Source organism: Sander lucioperca, chromosome 5 (genome assembly GCF_008315115.2).
Source record: "Sander lucioperca isolate FBNREF2018 chromosome 5, SLUC_FBN_1.2, whole genome shotgun sequence".
In the NCBI taxonomy this organism is placed as follows: domain Eukaryota; kingdom Metazoa; phylum Chordata; class Actinopteri; order Perciformes; family Percidae; genus Sander; species Sander lucioperca.
The window spans coordinates 18,788,740-18,809,432 of record NC_050177.1 but is presented as its reverse complement, the minus strand read 5'-3'; the positions used below and the strand labels follow the sequence as shown (position 1 = coordinate 18,809,432).

The 20,693-nt window shown below is 43.4% G+C and overlaps 1 protein-coding gene and 1 long non-coding RNA gene across 7 annotated transcripts in view; both read right to left on the bottom strand.

Moving 5' to 3' along the window:
- Positions 1 to 545: 545 nt before the first annotated feature.
- LOC118495028 lies at positions 546 to 12,682 on the bottom strand. The gene is made up of 3 exons (XR_004897316.1): positions 12,407 to 12,682; positions 10,045 to 10,050; positions 546 to 559 (listed from the first exon to the last, which is right to left on the bottom strand). It is a non-coding gene; the product is annotated as an uncharacterized LOC118495028 (long non-coding RNA).
- A 751-nt stretch (positions 12,683 to 13,433) lies between these two features.
- The window catches only part of fat3a (FAT atypical cadherin 3a), a 224,141-nt gene continuing 216,881 nt past the window's right edge, over positions 13,434 to 20,693 (bottom strand). For 2 of the 6 annotated variants that reach the window (XM_036001132.1, XM_036001135.1), the window contains 4 exons: positions 20,242 to 20,301; positions 18,742 to 18,777; positions 14,413 to 15,124; positions 13,434 to 14,363 (listed from right to left, as the gene is read on the bottom strand). In XM_036001132.1, the coding sequence (XP_035857025.1) occupies positions 14,496 to 15,124; positions 18,742 to 18,777; positions 20,242 to 20,301 (725 nt within the window). In that variant the 3' untranslated portion in view covers positions 13,434 to 14,363; positions 14,413 to 14,495. Of the gene's footprint in view, positions 14,364 to 14,387; positions 15,125 to 18,741; positions 18,778 to 20,241; positions 20,302 to 20,693 lie in introns of all 6 variants that reach the window. The other 4 variants (XM_036001137.1, XM_036001136.1, XM_036001133.1 and 1 more) reach the window with 3 other exon arrangements.

The following is a 20,693-nucleotide window of genomic DNA, read 5'->3' as shown; positions in this document are numbered from 1 at the left end:
CAGAATGAAGAACACAGAGAGAGAGAGAGAGAGAGAGAGAGAGAGAGAGAGAGAGAGAGAGAGAGAGAGAGAGAGAGAGAGACAAAGGGAGAAAACAAGACACACACACACACACACACACACACACACACACACCAGAGGCACCTGTAACAGTGTGGGGATTTGGTGACAGGAATGGTCATGAAAGTTTGATGTCAGGAAAATATGGGGTACGTGCCAATTCCCTCACTAGTATCTTTTTATTGCATATGGGTCCCTCTAACCTTTGGAGGAAGACATCCAATGAATACAATAGGAAACATTGTTATTCAACATAAGATGTCATGTCCATCTCAGGCACATCAAAAGTGTCCCATCAGTTCCAGATGAGAGAGGAACAGCTGGATCTCTTGTACATTCAGAATAAGAACTGGCACTTGTTATTTTTTTGCATTTATTTTGTTATGGACTGAAATAGTTGTTGTACCCTGCGACCACTGAGTGCTGATTCATCTTAGCAGGGTCTGAAAAGTTTAGATGGTTCAGACATTGTTGTGGTAATGCTTGACATGGAAAGAGACTCCTGCTCTTTAAAACACAATTGTATCTACATTATTTCAGTGTCATTGTTTCACTGTGTGAGTATGACAATGATCTGACTGTATCATGTGCAATGGCCTTGACAGTGACTGGATGCCAACCTCAGGGAATATGTTGTTAACAGATTGTCTTAAACTTTTTTATCCTGTGAGCCAAACTTCCAATTTAGCGTGTCATAGGGACTTTGTAAGAATGCAGTGAGGACAAGTCACAAGTGCAGTGATAGACAGGAAGCTGAAGATTCTTTCAAGGACTTTACATGTCTTTTCAAAAACAAAAAATTCAGCCAAAAAGTATCTTTAAAAAAGTTACTTGGTGACCATCATTCTACAGAACAGTGGATTCAAATTCAACAACCAGTTAACACCGACAGGGATTTTTGATTTTTTATAAAAAAAGGAAAGTCAATAATTACACAAGGCAGTTATTGTTTGGAAGTTCCTGATTGTGAAAGCCTTGACATTGCTGGATAGCTTCCAAGCTGCTCGCAGCAGGATAGGCAGGAGAGCTTGGAGAGCGCTGCAGCGCATTCATGGCTAGGGATGGATCTTGAGAAAACATCATTGGGGCTTTAGTTAATGGACAAGTACACTACACATATGAATAACAATTAAAATAAATAAATAACCATAAGCACATATCAGTGTGATCAACGGTAGAAGCATGTTACTAGGAAGACTTTGCGCAAAGGAAGACTAAAACTCTTCTCTCAACTTGACACGTAATGCTGTTGATTTTTTATATTTTATACGTGTGTGTGTGTGTGTGTGTGTGTGTGTGTGTGTGTGTGTGTGTGTGTGTGTGTGTGTCTGTGTGTGTCTAAGTGCATATAGAACAATATTAATCTCATAAATAATTCTCTGAGTACTTCAAAATGAGGACGACCTCCCTCAGCAGGACTGACTGGGTTGACATAAAATGGAAAGGAGGTGTTATGCAACACCCAGTGCAGCAGGATGGAGATAGATGTGGGGTACTTGTCATCATGGTAAGATTAATATTTCTTGAAATACAAGATTTTTTGAATGCTCTCCATTAATTCAGCATTTGGGATTTAATTCTGTTTTACAGCATTTACAATCGCAACATTTTTATCAAAAGTACATCACATGTTGTGTCATTGTTTAGAAGGCAAAGGCAGTCATGGAGGCCTTTCCGAAAATTCCAAAAATTGCATTTGGTACAGCAAAGAGAGAGATGGCACAGCAGCGTATACATTTCGCTCTGGAAATACTTAAAGCCCCAGGTGGCTGAGAACATTTCTTAGTTATCATGTGATATTGTAGTACTAGAGATCTAAAATATTACACCCAGCCATGGACCTTCCATCACTGACTGGGTAAGTTATTGTTTGAGTAATTTTTTGTTTTTATTGTGCATTTTTATTTGAAAATACAACAGACAGATGACAGGAAGCAAAGATGGAGAATGAGATGCAACAAAAATCTCTGGTCAGAATCATTTCAGGGATGTTGCAGTTCATCCATCACCTACCGTGGCATCCTCTGAATGTCAGGGTTTTGGTATTTGGTTTCCTGTTTTATTTTGTAGTCTGTCTTGTCTGTCTTGTCTTGTCTATTTACTTCCTGTTTTCTGTTTTCCCGCCTGTTTGATTGTTCTGCCCCGCCCTGATGTGTTCCACCTGTTTGTATCACCTGTCCGTTGTTAGTGTTCATTACCTGGTGTATTTAGTTCCTGTGCTGTTCTTTGTCTGGTGTCGGATCATTGTTTGTTGTTGCGTGTTTTGTGTCTGGTTTTGTTTCTGTCAGCACGTCATAGCCTGTTCAGTTTTATCTGCCTGCTCCATTTTTGGACCGCCTTTGGTTTGCTCCTTTTGGTATTTAATAAATCCTCGTGCTCATTACTCCTCGCCTGCTCTCTGCATTTGGGTCCACCAGTCTCTCTCTGCACGTGACAGAATGATCCGACCAACTATGGACCCAGCAGAATTCAAACCAGTTATTCACCCACTGGACTCGGATGGAGAACTGTTGATCGAGTTTTACCGCTCCCTTCATGAAGAGGACCCCGCCTTCGCTAGGCACCTTATGGAGGTGCGTTGGCAGGCCACAGCACGGGAGTTTCGCCTCCCCGTCTCCATGCCTGTGTTTTGTCCTGAGCCTCAGCAGACCTGTGTTTCTGAGCTTGAGCTGACCTGTGTTCCTGAGCTTAAGCTGACCTGTGTTCCTGAGCCTGAGCTGGCCTGTGTTTCTGAGCCTGAGCTAACCTGTGGACCTGAGCCTGCGCTAACCTGTGTACCTGAGCGTAAGCTGACCTGTGTACCTGAGCCTGAGCTGACCTGTGTACCTGAGCCTGAGCTGACCTGTGTACCTGAGCCTGAGCTGACCGGTGTTTCTGAGGCTGAACTGACGTGCAACCCTTCTGTTCCCGAGCTGACGTGCAACCCTTCTGTTCCCGGGCTGGCGTGCAGCTCTCCTGACCCTGGGTTGACGTGCAGCTCTCCTGATCCCGGGCGGACGTGCAGCTCTCCTGACTCCGGGCTGACGTGCAGCTCTCCTGACTCCGAGCTGGCGTGCAGCTCTCCTGACTCCGAGCTGGCGTGCAGCTCTCCTGACTCCGAGCTGGCGTGCAGCTCTCCTGACTCCGGGCTGACGGGCAGCTCTCCTGACTCCGAGCTGGCGTGCAGCTCTCCTGACTCCGAGCTGGCGTGCAGCTCTCCTGACTCTGAGCTGGCGTGCAGCTTTCCTGACTCCAGGCTAGCTAGCTACTTCCCTGAACCCCGGCTAACAAGCAACTTCCCTGAGCCACAGCTAGCTAGCAACTCCCCTCATTCCCTGCTAGCTAGCAGCTCTCCTGACTCCAGGCTAGCTAGCAGCTCTCCTGACTCCAGGCTAGCTAGCAGCTCTCCTGACTCCCGTCTAGCTAGCAACTTTCCTGAGCCCCGGCTAGCTAGCAACCTCCCTGAGCCACAGCTAGCTAGCAACTCCCCTGATTCCCTGCGAGCTAGCGTCTCCCCTGAATCCAGGTTAGCTAGCAGCCTTCCTGATCCCAGGCTAGCTAGTAGCCTTCCTGAGCCACAGCTAGTTAGCATCTCCCCTGATTCCCTGATAGCTAGCATCTCCCCTGAATCCTGGCTAGCTAGTAGCCTTCCTGAGCCCCGGCTAGCTAGTAGCCTTCCTGAGCCCCAGCTAGCTAGTAGCCTTCCTGAGCCCCAGCTAGCTAGTAGCCTTCCTGAGCCCCGGCTAGCAAGCAACCTTCCTGAGCCCCGACTAGCAAGCAACCTTCCTGAGCCCCGGCTAGCTAGCAACCTTCCTGAGCCCCGGCTAGCTAGCAACCTCCCTGAGCTCCCTAGTGTCCCCGAGCTCCCTAGTGTCCCCGAGCTCCCTAGTGTCCCCGAGCTCCCTAGTGACCCCGAGCTCCCTAGTGTCCCCGAGCTGCCTAGTGTCCCCAAGCTGCCCAGTGTCCCAACACTGCCCAGCTTCCCCGAGCTCCCTAGTGTCCCCGAGCTCCCTAGTGTCCCAACACTGCCCAGCTTCCCCGAGCTTCCTAGTGTTCCCGAGCTTCCTAGTGTTCCCGAGCTTCTTAGTGTCCCCGAGTTTCCTGGAGTCCCCAAGTTTCCTAGCGTCCCCAGGTTGTCATTGATCCTGGACTCCCGGCTGGCTAGCAGCCGCCCCGAGCTTCAGCTGGCTAGCAGCATCCCTGAACCCCGGCTGGCTAGCAGCATCCCTGATTCCCGGCTGGCTAGCAGCCTCACAGATCCCTGGCTGGCTAGCAGCTCCCTTGATCCCCAGCTGGTTAGCAGCCTTCTAGAACCTCCGCTGACGTGCAGCCGCCCAGAACCGCCGCTGACGTGCAGTCGTCCAGAGTCTACGTCGTCGACAGACCTCCCAGAGTCTACGTCGTCGACAGACCTCCCAGAGTCTACGTCGTCGACAGACCTCCCAGAGTCTACGTCGTCGACAGACCTCCCAGAGTCTACGTCGTCGACAGCTCTCCCAGAGTCTACGTCTACGGGCAAGCCAGAGGCCTTGCCGGTCTCCGGCGTCCCAGAGACCTCCCCAGTGACTGCCCCTGAGGCTTTGCCGGTCTCCGGCGTCCCAGAGACCTCCCCAGTGACTGCCCCTGAGACTTTGCTGGTCCCCGGCACCCCTGTGACCTTCCCTGAGACCGCCCTTGAGACCACCCCTAGGACTTTGCCTTCGTTCTGCCCCCCTGAGACTTTGCCCGTGGTGGTCAGGCCCACTCCTGCCGCTCGTGTCCTGTCGGCGGTCAGACCCACTCCTGCCCCTCGTGTCCTGTCGGCGGTCAGGCCCACTCCTGCCCCTCGTGCCCTGTCGGCGGTCAGGCCCACTCCTGCCCCTCGTGCCCTGTCGGCGGTCAGGCCCACTCCTGCCCCTCGTGCCCTGTTGGCACCCCAGTCAACCTCTGCCCCGGTTGCCTGGCCACCAGACTCCAGTCCAGCTGACCCGCCGCCAGACTCCAGTCCAGCTGACCCGCCGCCAGACTCCAGTCCAGCTGACCCGCCGCCAGACTCCAGTCCAGCTGACCCGCCGCCTGACTCCGGCCCAGCTGCCCCTTCACCTGCGCAGCCTCCCAAGGGGCTCCGCCTCGGCCGACCTGCAAGGCCCCCGGAGGGGCGCTGTCCTCGACGTCCTGCCTGGCCGCCTGAGTGCCCTCGACGTCCAGTACGGCCACCTGAAAGATTCTGCCTTCGTCGCCGGTGGCCAGAAGGTTTCTGCCTCCGTCGCAGGCTGCCAGAGGGATTCTGCCTTCGTCGCCGGTGGCCAGAGGGATTCCGCCTTCGTCGCCGGTGGCCAGAAGGTTTCTGCCTCCGCCGCAGGCCGCCAGAGGGATTCTGCCTTCGTCGCCGGTGGCCAGAGGGATTCTGCCTTCGTCGCAGGCCGCCTGAAGGTTTCTGCCTTCGTTGCGGCTCTCAGTTCCCTGTTGCCGTGGTCTCTCTGCCCCCGGTTGCCGAGGCCTCTCTGTCCCCTGTTGCCGAGGCCTCTCTGCCCCCTGTTGCCGAGGCCTCTCTGTTTCCTGTGCCCCAGTGACTCTCTGTTTCCTGTGCCCCAGTGACTCTCTGTCCCCTGTTGCCGAGGCCTCTCTGTCCCTGTCCCGGGGCCATCCTGTTCCCTGTCCCAAGTGGCCCCTTCTGTTCCCTGTCCCGAGTGGCCTCTCCATTCCCTAGCCCTGCTTGACTGGTTTGTTAACCTGTTTGGCCCTCCTCCGGTCCCCCTCCGCCCTCCCTGGGTTGTCTTTTTGTTCTGTTTTTGGGACATCTGGGATCTGTCCCTTGGGGGGGGGGTACTGTCAGGGTTTTGGTATTTGGTTTCCTGTTTTATTTTGTAGTCTGTCTTGTCTTGTCTATTTACTTCCTGTTTTCTGTTTTCCCGCCTGTTTGATTGTTCTGCCCCGCCCTGATGTGTTCCACCTGTTTGTATCACCTGTCCGTTGTTAGTGTTCATTACCTGGTGTATTTAGTTCCTGTGCTGTTCTTTGTCTGGTGTCGGATCATTGTTTGTTGTTGCGTGTTTTGTGTCTGGTTTTGTTTCTGTCAGCACGTCATAGCCTGTTCAGTTTTATCTGCCTGCTCCATTTTTGGACCGCCTTTGGTTTGTTCTGCGTTTTGTGTTTAATAAATCCTCGTGCTCATTACTCCTCGCCTGCTCTCTGCATTTGGGTCCACCAGTCTCTCTCTGCACGTGACACTGAATGCAGACATAATAGTTATTAAAAAGTTATTTTGAAATTTGAGGCATATAATGTCCACCTTAAGAGTAATCAAATGATGAAAAACATTAAGTTAAATAGGCAGCCTATACTTGTGATGAAAGTAAAACATTTTTACGATATCCCTTTAGATTAAGAAAAGGTGGCTAAAACAGCCTTGTATTTATTGTAATTTACATGTACAATGCACTGTTACACAGTATGTGCATACATTTCAACACACCCATCCCATCAAAACAGCACTAATATAGATGTCCTGTTGGATTGTTATCGCACCACACTTTAGATGTTAAGATGTACAGTTGTGTTCAAAATAATAGCAGTCCAACATCACTAACCTCATAAATCATTTTTTTTGGTAGAAGTGATATTTCTACATGGCAAATAATTTACTAGTAAGTGTTGTAGAGTCATAGAAAACCAACAGATCCGACAGTCTTGACATGCATGCTGCTCATTCTGTGTAATTGAATCTGTAATTGAAAGGCGCATGTTCAAAATAATAGCAGTGTTGTGTTCAATTAGTGAGGTGATTGATTCTGTGAAGAAACAGGTGTCAATTATGGCCCATATTTAAGGAAGGAAGGAAGCAAATGTTGTGCATGCTGGTTATAGTGCATTTCACACTGAAATACTCAGCAAAATGGTTTGTTCCAGACATTGCTCTGAGGAATAGCGGACTTTGATTAAAAAGTTGATTGGATAGGGGAAAACATATAAAGAAGTGCAGAAAATGATAGGCTGCTCAGCCAAAATTATTTCAAATGCCTTGAAATGGCATCCAAAGTCTGAACGACGTGGGAAAAAACGGTCAACTACCATTTGAATGGATCAAAGAATAGCCAAAATGGCAAAGGCTCAACCAATGATCAGCTCCAGGAAAATCAAAGAAGACTTAAAGTTACCTGTGAGTACTGTTACGATCAGAAGAAGGCTATGTGAAGCAAAGCTGTCAGCTAGAAGCCCCCGCAAAGTCCCATTGCTGAAAAAAAGACATGTACTGAATAGGTTGAAATTTGCCAAAGAACACATTGACTGGCCAAAGGAGAAATGGGGCAACATTCTATGGACTGATAAGAGCAAAATTGTTCTTTTTGGGTTTAGGGGCCTCAGACAGTTTGTCTGACGACCCCCATGCACTGAATTCAAGCCACAGTACACTGGGAAGACAGTAAAGCATGGTGGTGCAAAAATCATTTTAGGGGGATGTTTCTCATACTGTGGTGTTGGGCCTATTTATCGCATACCAGGGATCATGGATCAGTTTCAATACATCAAAATACTTAAAGAGGTCATGTTGCCTTATGCTGAAGAGGAAATGCCCCAAAACATTACATTACATGTCATTTAGCTGACGCTTTTATCCAAAGCGACTTACAATTGCTATATATATCAGAGCTTGCATGCCTCTGGAGCAGTTAGGGGTTAATGTGTCACAGTGGGAATCAAACCCAGGTCTCCCACACCAAAGGCATGTGTCATATCCACTGCGCCATCACCACCCAAAACACACCAGTAAGCGAGCAAAGTCTTGGTTCCAGATGAACAAGATTGATGTTATGGAGTGGCCAGCCCAATCCCCAGACCTCAATCCCATAGAAAACTTGTGGGGTGACATCAAAAATGCTGTTTCTGAGGCAAAACCCAGTAATGCAGAGGAATTGTGGAATGTAGTTCAATCGTCCTGGGCTGGAATACCTGTTCACAGGTGCCAGAAGTTGGTCGACTCCATGCAACACAGATGTGAAGCAGTTCTCAGAAATAATGGTTATGCAACTAAATATTAGTGCAGTGATTCAAAGTAAAGCAAACCCTTGAGACATTTTTCAGTTTATACAGTAAATGTTTGAGATTGTAAAGAAAAATGCAAATACTGCTATTTTTTGAACAGCCTAATATTCCTTTTTCTTAACTTTCTGTAAAGGTATAACACAAACTTGATCAATTTTGGTCATGTTTTGATTTGGAATTGAATGTGCAGTGTTCCCAAAGCATTGATATTATGGAATTAAAAGCTATTCTAAGGATTTTGAGCATTATTCACTTTTTTTAAACACACTGCTATTATTCTGAACACAACTGTATAAAGGTCTCGTATCTGTTCATTTAGGTTAAGAAATAGACACCGGCATCTACTACACCAGAATACTATCCTCCTTTGTTCATCACAGTCTCTAAGAAAAGTTTGCTTTTTGCAATTATCTGCAGCACGCTACTCTCATATCTTTTATCTCTACTTTCCCTTGCTCATTAGCAGCTGACAAGTTCATAATAAGTAAAACTTATCATTTTGCAGATTAGCAACCAATAAAAATAAAAATGTATGACTATGACAACTGCAATGAAACATTTGGTTAAATTTTGTTAAAGCTTGTTAAAGGCCTGAATTTGTGAATATTTTTTATATTAAACAATATTAAACAATATTGGACAGCATGAAGCTCTTTTCAAGTAAAAGTGGTTATATATTGACCTTTTACAGACGTGATATACAGACGGTTTCATGTCCAGTGCCTACAGATGGACACAGCACAGCTTGATGCTGCGAAGACAGTTGATTGGGATTGCTGTCTGTGTCGAAAATAATGCCACATACAGTACGTGCTCTGTCTTTGTTTTACACTATTAGTGGTCCTCTATGTCAGTTAACAGTGCTGTAAATACAGTGTACGTGTCTGGATTATGGGGCAAAGTATTTTTATAGCACCTCCAGTTTCAGGAATGTAGCTATTTCACTGTTGAAATGTGTGAATGTACTTTAAGAAATATCCAAAGTTGTACAGTAAAAATGTTTGATTTTCACTATGTGTGTTGTCAGATATGTCCTTAACTCAAATATATCAGTCATTATCTGGAATTACAGAGCAAAGTCTTTTTATAGCACCTTAAGTTTCAGATTTGAGTTCATTTTCCAGTAGAAATGTGGGACATTTACTTGGTAAAATCTCCAAAATTATACAGTAAAAATGTTTCATTTTCAGTAAGGGTGCAGTCAGTGATGTCCTGTACTCAAATATATCAGTTATTGTCTGGAATTATGGAGCAAAGTCTTTTTATAGCTCCTCCAGTTTCAGATTTCAAGTATTTTACCGTAGAAATGTGGGACTTTACTTCCAGAAATCTCCAAAATTATACAGTAAAAATGTTTCATTTTCATTATGGGTGCAGTCAGTGATGTCCTGTATTCAAATATATCAGTCATTGCCTGGAATTATGGAGCAAAGTTTTTTTTATTGCACATCAAGTTTCAGATTTTTAGTCATTTAACAGTAGAAGTATGGGATTTTACTTAGAAAGATCTCCATATTTATACAGTAAAATTGTTTGATTTTCAGTAAGGGTGTAGTCAGTGATGTCCTGTACTCAAATATATCGGTCATTGCCTGGAATTATGGAGCAATGTTGTTTTATTGCACCTACAATTTCAAAATTAAAGTAATTTTACAGTAAAAATGTTGGACTTTACTTGGAAAAACCTCCATATTCACACAGTTAAATTGTTAGATTTTAATTATTGGTGTTTTTAGAGATGTCAACGCAAATAATTTAGTCATTGACTTGATTTATGGAGCAAAATAGTTTTTTAGCACCTTGACTTTCAGATTTGTAGAAATGTGGGAAAATGACTTTGTAAAATCTCAAAATGTGTACAGTAAAAATGTTCGTTTTTATTTCTTGAAAATATAATCCAATAATGTTATTTTTATGTGTACTTTATATATACATTTTAACACCTTATTTTGAAAACCGGAAGTAGTCCCATGGGTATCTTACTGCTAACTTTGCTAAGACCGTGCACTATAATTTCAGCGTTGGCTGATTTGACCACGGAGATCTGAGTGTCGGCAGGCTTGACCGCAGTCTACTCGCGAAGGTTTTATTTTACTTACAGTAACAAGCATAGTGTTACTTCATCTGCACCAGGGGGCGTTGATAATCCTCTCTGTATCCTTTCCCTGTTAGGGAGAAGTGTGGGAAGATATTTTCAGCAGGGGGTGCTGGGGTGTTGTTGGGGTCCACGGTCAAAGTAGAGTCTAAAGATACTATGTTACACAGGCTCTGTATTCTGCAGACCACTCTACCTCTGTCTCCTTTTAAAAACTCACTCGCCCCTCCCATCCATGAAGTGTGGCGGTGCATACAAACTATATCCCAACATAGGGCCTACTGCACAGCGAACTCCAAAAAACAGCAATGAAAAAAGTAGGCCTATCTGTGTGATAGGCCTACTAATATCTGTGTGAATGCGTGCATATAAACTAAAATGTTATTTATATAGTGCAACCAATGTAAATTATATATTATTAGCAATACATGCATAATCAAAATGTCTGTTAAAACAAGGAGCTCGATGCACCAGGATCTGTTTTCTAGATGACAATGTATGTTTATTTTAAAACAACCACTAGTAGATTAAGTGTTCATAAACCGCATAGCGGCCAAAAAAAGGCCTTAGTGCCACAAAGTAACAGACTATGCAAAATATTTATTTTCCGCCAGTATGTGACAAATTCTAAAACGTTACAGACTATTTGTTTCTTTATAATTGGCATACATAAATCACAATCATACTAGGCTAAATATAGGCTACCATCTGGGCCTGCACGGCGTCAGGAAAAAGACACAGAAATGTAAGACACCGTGTCTCTACCTTATGATGATTTCGGTACACCAAACGTAGATTTGCGCTCTGGAGTTTGGCTGATAAACTCTGCCATGAGACCCTGAATATGCAGATCATCGTGATCGTAAAGCAGTGCCATGTGTGAAAGTCTACTCTGAGTGATAGTGCTACGGAGCCAGGTTTTCAGGTGGTGAAGAGCTGAGAAATAGAAGCACAAGCGGATCAGCTATTCCACCTCGGTGAAGAGCCCTCTTGTTTGTGGATGTAGAGCTGATACAAAGCAGACTGATATGAGCAAGTTCTTTGACTGAGTGGAATGCTTGTTGTTTGGTGAGGCCACCCAGCATCCTCAGTTGCAGGCCTAGGGATGCAATGTCCATCTGCGGAAGCTGAAGGTTACTCAAGTCAGCATCTGAAACAAGGCCCTTTGCAGAATCCAGCAGCACTTTCTCCCTCTTTGCAGCTGTTAGTGTCACCAGAAGCCTGGTCGTGTTGGCTAGCACCGGGAACGACAGAAGCTAGCTTGTCCTGCTCGAGCTCGATCGTCGGGGTTGTACCTTTTTCTGGTATGCTGGATGAGGAGTCAGTTGGAGAAATCTCGCTAGTCCTCGGGTGTTTGGGGTTGGGCGATTAAAAAAAATCCAAAATTTCTTCTTTTGAGACATTGCTAAGTAGCACTGATAGATGTAGTAGAAACTCATTCGTCGTTGTGTGTGGCTGTGAGTGTGCGTGCATGCTATGCGTAGGCTGAATCGCAATTGCGTCAAGACAAATCTGATCCGGCCAATACACACTGAAGATAAATTAAATAATTTTAAAATTACTAAAATGATCCCTCACTTCATCCCACACCCCAAACAAGACATGTGACATGCTGCGCAATAACTTTTTTATTTTCTGCACTGAATTTAAAAAAAAAAAAGAGTTAAAAAATCACTCACTTTGTACACTCAGTTTCTGTAGATAGGGGACATATTGTTGACACTGCCTAATGTATTTGAACATTAGAAATTCATCAAAACATTCCAAATGAAAGAAATGTAAAAACAAATTTCCTCATACTGTTAAAAACACACACAAAAAAACAAACATTTGTACAACATGTAATGTTTGGATTTAATACTGTGCAAAACTCATCTATAATATTGAAATGGCATTCAGTGGCAGAGGAGGAATGATGAAATGAATTGATATTCCACAGACTTAGTGTCCCCATTCACATCAAACAGGCCAAGAAAAAACTTAAAAGGAAGTTTAGGATTGCAATTTCATATCTACAAAATCTGCATTTTAACAACCTAGCTATGTACACTGTACAGAGATGCAAACAAATACATCTGTTAAAAAGAGAGAAGGAGCTGCCTGCCCAAGTGGATCAGGCAGGTTAGAGTCTGATACAGTGAGGATCTGAAGCAGGTGGCTGGGCTGTCGGTCCTTGAGGCCAGATGGAAACTAAGTCCTCAGTGACCTGGATAAGGGTTGGACTTCTGTCTGCAGACATGACATGGCAACAACATGACAGAAAACACTGGAATGCAGTGCTGGTAAGGAAAGGAGTGTTGATAGCTGGTGCTGTGCCATGGCAGACAAAATGATGCTAGGATTGGCTGTGGTTGCTAAAATACATTTTTAGGATTTCTATAATAATACTACTTAACTATCTTGTTAACTGAAGATACATTTTTGACATGATCACATGTTATTATTATTATTTTATCTAGTTGTAGATGAGGTATTCAGATTCTTTACTTAAAGTGCTCATATTATGCTCATTTTCAGGCTCATAATTGTATTTAGAGGTTGTACCAGAATAGGTTTACATGGTTTACTTTAAAAAAAAAGAAAAAAAAAGAAGACATTTTTGTTGTACTGCACATTGCTGCAGCTCCTCTTTTCACCCCCTGTGTGTTGAGCTCTCTGTTTTAGCTACCGAGTGAGGCATCTCACTTCTGTTCCATCTTTGTTGGGAGTAGCACATGCGCAGTACCTAGGTAAGGACAATTTTCCAGTCAGAAGCAGAGTAGGGCGTGCCCTGACAAGCAAGCTAGCTTGGTTTGAAGGCGTGCCACGCTAGCAGCTAGGCGAGCATTATAACGTGTGTTACAAAGTGACGCACGTTTGTCACGGAAGTAAAGGCTGGACTACAATAGAGCTGTTTGGAGCAGTTCGTGAACAGTGTTTTCTGTGGGAGATGGTAAGTCCCTTTGAGGTGGACTTTGGGCTTTTTCACTTTGTAAACCTATAACATGCACAAATAAGGTATATAACACAATAAAGGAAAGGGGAAAAGCCAAAAAGCATAATATGAGCACTTTAAGTAAAAACATGACAATATAAAAATGCTCCAGTAGTTGGTTGGCATCAGCTGCTTCATTCACGCTTCACATTCCTTAGCCGTGTGGCTAACAGATGACTAGTAACATACAACCATGTTCATACAGGTGCACAGTGTGGCCATTCGAAGCTCTTTCTCTGCTGATAGCCTCTGTCAATGAACTGTTGTAATCATCATCACTGTAATCATTTGCTATTAATTGTCAATATACATTGTGTGTGTGTGTGTGTGTGTGTGTGTGTGGGTGGGTGTATTTATATACATAACATGTAAAGGTAATTTCCATCAGAATCTGATAACATTTGGTAATGAAATAAGACAATAAGTTAATCTTCATATTAAACCTTAAGTCCTGATCACCTTAAAACAGTTTGGGGGTAATATTAGAGTTAAAAATTTATCCCAGGATTAAAGACTAAATATAAGCATTGTGTCGTATTTGCAGATACATTTTAATAGATCTTAAAATATCCTTCCTTAAAATGCATTAGCAACTATAGCAGTTTTCGCAAAGTAAAGCTGGTAGAACAATGACACATTGAACATTCTGGGCTATGGGAAATGATGGCTGAAATGTTGTGCCTTGATTTGTTTGGGAAAAAAGCAAGCACATTCCACATCAAACAAATAAATGGCTTTTGTAAATGTGGCCAACACATTGTTTCATACTTACCAGTAAGGTCATACTATTTTACAAAGTCTGTACACGCTTGGAGCACTACAAAGTTACAAATCCAAGGAGGAAAAAATGAACATGGGGATTTGTGTAATTTATTTTAGAAAGAAGTGGTCCAATGGACTTCTGTGAAGGAGCAGGGAACCAAACAACCCTTTCACTTACATGATTGTCTCTTTCCTTTTTTTTTTTTTCTACCGCATCTGTAAATCTCTTTTGGATTATTCTTTCTCACTCACATTCTCTACCCCATTCTTTTCACATTACAAATGACTCCCTATTGGAATGGGAGGGACACTTCAGATTGTTGTATACAGCGGGGTCAGGACTGACAACACACTGAGTTTGTTGTTCATGGTAAAACTCAACAATCCCATATCTAGATAGAGTTTCATGGTAGGATAGTACTTAAACAGGTGAAATTTGTTTAAGGTCATTGTTAAAGTCTGTGGTTGTAGCAGTACCTGGCATTGCTGACGAAGCATTTATTTGTCATTTAACATCCACTTGCATGTCCTTCCATTTGTTCCAATGTTATGCTCCTTCTGGTCCATTATACATCCCATAGCATCCCTGTGCTGGTCAATCAATCACACCTCAGTCTGTTGCTGCGAGTCAGTGATGATGGTCACCCCTCGACGAAGTTCATCCATACTGTCAAAGTCGCTGCCATGTTCAGAGTCATCCAGCCCACAGGGGGCTGACATGTCTGAGGCAGATGATGCACCAACAGACAGTCGCATATTTAGCGACACAGAGTCATCAGTGTCCCCATTTCCTGGGGTTACCCCACTCATTGAAGTGCTGTAGTCCCCGTGGGGTGCCTCCCCGAGGGGCAGCTGGTGGGGAGGCAGGTATTGGCTGGGGTGGAAGTGTGGCCTGGCATGCTGACGCCCGGTGCTGCCAGAGCTCAGGGTGCTCTCCGTGGAGACTGGTGGGTTGGTAGGCAGTGGCGTGTAGGTCTCAGGATAGTCCTCGGCTGTGGGCAGCAGAGGTGGCAGCTGGTCTTGACTCAAAAACTCTTCATGGGGAGGGGGGTAGTCGCTGTCAATGTCATAGCCCCCCAGGTAGTAGTCTGACTCCAGTTCACGGGTGCTTCCTCCATGACGGGGGGCTGAGCCTGCTACGTCGCTGCTAGGCCCTGCCTCATAGCCTGGCACCTCTTCAATGTCTGACAACCTGGTGCTGGGCATCCAGTCTGATGTGTCCCAGTGATATGCTGGACAGTAGATGGGGAGATGGTTAAAAACAATCTGGACTGTGAAACAAGATAACAACAAACTAGTCTCCACAATGTAGAGCTGTGCAGCAGACATGCCTTAGTATGCACCAGGCATGTTAGACTCAGCAACTTCAACAATACACAGAGGTGTTAAAGGTCAGGTATATGCCAAGGCACAACCTGTACAGAAAACATGTTAGGTCTTTAAGGTAGGTATGTGACATGCACAACAGGAGCCTTTGAGGGTCGGGGTCACAGGTGTCACAGCATGCTGAGCTTCATGAAGACTTGCAGCACTCAAGCCGTTAACGGGCTCAAAAAACACAGCAACATTGGATTCTGGATGTTAGGGGGATACATCAAATATCTGGTATATTTTCCTATTGGTCAATGTAGCAAAGTGATTAATAAAATATATATCATCAGTGTGTTGTTGGCTCCAATGCACCCTGTTACCACTTAAGTACTCCATGCAAATACTTAAACATTCTGTATAAATACAAAGATTAAGCCTATAATTAATCAGCCTAGTACTTATGTCACATTTCAGCAACCACAGCAAGACTATCCTCGGCAGAATACTTCTTCCTTCTAAAGTCAAAATATGTCTACATTTTCCTGAGAAGTGATCTATTGTGGTCTTGCAGATAATGACTGTTCACTCTCAGAAGCAAAAGCAGAAGTAGTGTGATAATGTTATTGTGCCAGAAAACCTCAGAGCTAGGAGCTCATGGCTTGTGGGGCATGTCATTCTACAGATAGAGGCACCAGATCAGAAAATGTTCATATGGCTCGTTTTGGAAGGAAACAAACTAGTACTAATGTTGTGCTGTCTAAATTTACCCCCAGGCATCTTCACTCAAATGGCATATATAACCACTATATTATTATTATAACATATAAGAAATTCCAACAGCCTACTGTCAGTTTGTGATGTACATATCCACACTACAAACAACAGCCAATTATGCTTGGCGTATCTAATTGGTCCCTCTTTCGTGAAGCATTTACTTAAAAAACTGCTAAATATGAAGTGATGATTGTCTGACTTTGCAAGTTGATATTGTCTGGATTGACGAAAGTTCATTTCCAGGATAATGGAAATATGTGGACGATATTCATTAATTCAAACTTTATACGTGAGAGATCATTGAGGGGTGACCCGATATTTGTGTTGCTGTTGTCTAACTCCGTTCCCTTCGGGAAACAACAACAAACTTCGAGCTAGCAAGCTACACACTAAAATGAAAAACTTTAAAGAAATTTGGATCGTGCAACAAGTCAGGCCTGCTTGGTTCTCTCGGGGAATGACTGTAAAGATTTACAAATAATATGTTTATAGCATTTCCTCTCTAACTGGGACGTTTTGTGACCGATTGGTGGGATTGCTGTGGACGAAGTACACACGGAGATACACTGGTAAGAGTTAATAAGGTTTAACCATGTATCCAGTTAATTTAAATAGCTCACGTTACTGTATTGTCTGAACAGTTAACTTAATTTAATATTGTATGTGGCATTTTGTTTTGCGGGGTGCAAATGTTCCATTAAAACAAGTTTCTTCCCGAGACTATTTTGCAGAGCCACCGTCGCTAGAAATGAAAACAACCCAGAGCTTTTTTTTGCTCCTATCCTGGAATGTATGTGTGGAGGGGCCAGACCTTACTCTGCAGCGCTGTGGAGATAGGTCTGGCAATGTGAGACTAAAGTTGATGAAGACTGGCCCAATGCAGCTAAAGAAGTGACAGACATTGGGAAGCATTGATTGTATCCTCCAAATTTAAGCAAAACCAGGCTGCATTTCTTGACCACATTGTGGCCTCTGGAATGAGAGAGACCCTGTTAACCCATTAGAAACTAAAGGGGTGGGAACATGGGACCCCATTTAGGTATGCTAAGGTGTTAGCATTGAGCAGTGGAACCAACAATCGACTGACATGGCATGAATGAAGATTCTCATCACAAAGATTTGTCTGACCAAAAGGACAATCTACCAAAAACTCTGCAGAAATAATGCAACTGAAGGAAAAGATCATTTAAGAGCAAATGAATTGTGAATCAATGACAAATCAAACAAAAAAACATTCATGCATTAAAAAAGCAGAACCCAAACCATGGGAAGGTTATGAAGGCTGTGAAAACTTCATCACGCACCAACTGTTACAGTACCATCACTGGGCTGGAGATACAAATCCAAACAAAGTGGTGGGATGCGGTGAGGTGACAGTGGCAGGCAAAAAGTAATTGGGGAGAGGGGTACTGCTAATTCAGCACAGCACAACGAGTGGCAAACAAGCTTTGGGAGGGGTCAGAAATCACAAACAAAAAATCATCAAATCACACGTACGCACACAAACGTCCGACTCGGAAAGGGGAGGCGCAGAAGAGTTTACCAATGACAAAGTACGTCAATATGAAGTGCAGCTGGGTATACACAGATGTAGGAAGATACAGGGAGTAGACAAAACAATTTCAGTCAGGATGAACTAGCTAAGAAACGAAAAGTGTCAATTTGAGATTTGATTTTCACGCAGGGTCAATGGCTGACTAATGGCTGGCAAATGAACCCTCATTACCATCTGGTTGTAAATAGTGTTTTGATGCTAATGGTGGTGGTGGGGCAAGCTGGAGGTTAGCTGTTGGCTTCTGGTTCAGGGGCTCGGAGTAGCACACTGTAGGTGCAGCTCATTTGATATTAAAGGTGCTATATACAACATCCAAGCTTCTCTGTTATGCATTAGAGGGGCGGTAGCTTTAGGCCTCTGAGGAGTTTTCTTGTAAACCATCTGAATGCATTGTATGTATCTTTGAGGTCTAGCAAAGTATGTCCTTCCTCATAAAACATTTGCAAAAGTTTACAAAGATTTTTTTGAAAATATTAAAACCTGCATTGTTTACATCCACGTTGCCTGCTACAGGTGTTCTTCTTCTCTGCCTTTTGCTGGTGCAACTATATTTCTCACAGTACCACTCACAAAAACCTGGTCAAGCCTGCAATTGGCTCACAATAATAGTGCTGGTTGGTGAACTAATGTTGCTAACTAGCTAGCCAGAAAATGCCAGCACTGCCAAGACCGTTTGCGGTATCACTTTACAATAAGGCTACCTTATAAAGGGTTTAAGAATGGCTTAAATGAGTTTATTAATTAGGTTGTGAACCCTTTATAAATCATTAATAAGATGTTATAACTCATCAGATTAAAAAGGGCAACAGTCACCTGTTGCTTGCCAAATAGAGAGCCCACATGTATCTGTACTGCTAAGCTTCAGAGTAGTTACTTAGCTTGGTATTAAAACCAAAAAAAACTATTTGAATAAAGACTACAGTTCAAAGTAATCCAGAAAAACTAAATGAACTCCAGAGAGGCTCAATCATCTGAGCTGAAACTGTAGGAGCAATGGCCAAGCATAGCGTTGCTCCCAATGGCAATGTACACTTTGGTCCTGCACTACTGAAGCTATTTTCATTGGCTGATTGTTACTTTGTCTACTCACTGAAGATAGATAGATAGATAGATAGATAGATAGATAGATAGATATATAGATAGATAGATAGACAGATAGATGAATGGGTAGGGGTGGGTTGGGGTAAAAGAAGGGGCTCTGGTAGTCACCTCTGTTGTAGGTTTGACCATGGTCCATAACTGACACTGTCAGACAAAAGAACAACATTTAACATTGGATCATGAGTTTGTCTGCTGCTCTAAATGTAATCTTACAGGATAGAAGATGATTTAGGTCAGAGGTGCTGGGGCAATTAATGTGTCTCTAAAGTATTTTTGTAATGTTTCTAATGAAAAGTTCTTGATATATAAGTTGGGTTTTCTAAAAAATGAAATCCTGATCATCAGGCTCCTGATTTTGTTATAGTTCACAGGTATCTGTTGATGGGTTGTAACTCAGAAGTAAAAGTGTTAACAACTACCATTCAACAACTACAACTCTCACGGTCTCATGGAAGCTATAGTTGTTGTAGAGTAAGTGTGTGGGTGTGTGGAACTCCAGTTCTTTCTATTATTCTCCTCTGGATTCTGTCATTTTCTCTCTTGTCTGTATGTTTATGAAGTCAATTCATAAAAGAAGTTTTACTTTCCAGTACAGTGGTAGATGACGAATTAACAAACATAATTGACATGTTAAAGCTTTTCACAAAGAAAGAGTCCGGGGGGACTTCCTTTGACACACTGACCTCCTCTCTCTTTCCATCTGTGTGCATTCATTTCCCAGAAATGCTAGTTACTAACTTAGCTCTTGGGAGCTTATTCCCTGCAACGCCCCGCTACGCCCTGAACTGCTACAACTATTATTTCTAGTCATAGTTCCATTATCTTTATTGTTACTATAACTGCCACTGTTCATCATTCCAAATGCTATACTTATTATGAATCATATTTCTCTATATCTGTATATCTATATCAGTGTTTGTGTCCAAACAGGCAGCAACAGATGCTGCCCACAAAGAGCCTGGTTCTGTCTTAGGTTTCTGCCTAAAGGAGTGTTTCCTCACCACTGTTGCACCAAATGCTTGCTCGTGGGAAATTGTTGGGTCTTTGTAATTTATAGAGTGTGGTCTAGACCTACTCTATGTGTAAATTGTATTAAGATAACTCATGTTATGATTGATACTATGAATAAAATTGAATTGAACTGAATTGAAAGAACAATAAAATAAACCGCCTGTGTCCTGGGTGGCAAATGAAGTGCCATGAAGAGCCAACAGTCTGCAGGTTTTCAGTCCAAGCAAAGACTGAGGGATTGGAGGAAAAGGGAGGAAGTCATCAGTGAAATCACCTACTGAGGTGATCAGTTGGAATCAAAACCTGAGGATTGTTGTCTATCTATGGAACAGTATACTGAGAGCTAACCTGGGAGTGGCTTGGACTGACTAACTGCTGACTGTGAGAATGTGTGAGAAAGGAGAAAATAAATCGTGTGTAAACATATTGGAAGCTAATCTATGTACAGATCCCAGGAGGGTTTCCTGAAAGATACAGCACGTAACGCACAGTGAGTGGAGTTAGCTCAGCTATGTAACTGAAGACAGCTCCTGGGATGAGCAGACTGAGAGAGGAGAACAGAGATAGGAGAGACATATGGGGGATGAGACATGGTACCTTCACTTTCGATTGTGTCGACTGCATCATTGACCAGTCGAATGACCGTCACTATGGAGGCTTGTGGAGGGAAAAAAGGAGGAGACAAGTTTTGAAATCAACCAAAGTCATCCAAAGTGAGAAAAGCTGGGGGGGGGGGGCACTCCTGGCTCAAGACCTTCAAGACCTCTGGCTGATTTCTGTTTGGAAATTCCATGTTTCATATACATAGAGATACTTTAAGTTAAAAAAAAAAATCAGCAAAGGAAACACTGCCAAACAAAGAAAATTAACATTACAAATGCAAAGCCAAAACAATATGAAAGCAAAAAAATATATATATCACTACACTTTACTGCTTTTTTAAGACACCAGTCAGACTTTAACAAACACAGGAATGAAAATGGCAAGAGTATTAGTATGACTGAGGCAAAACTCATATATATATATATATATATATATATATATATATA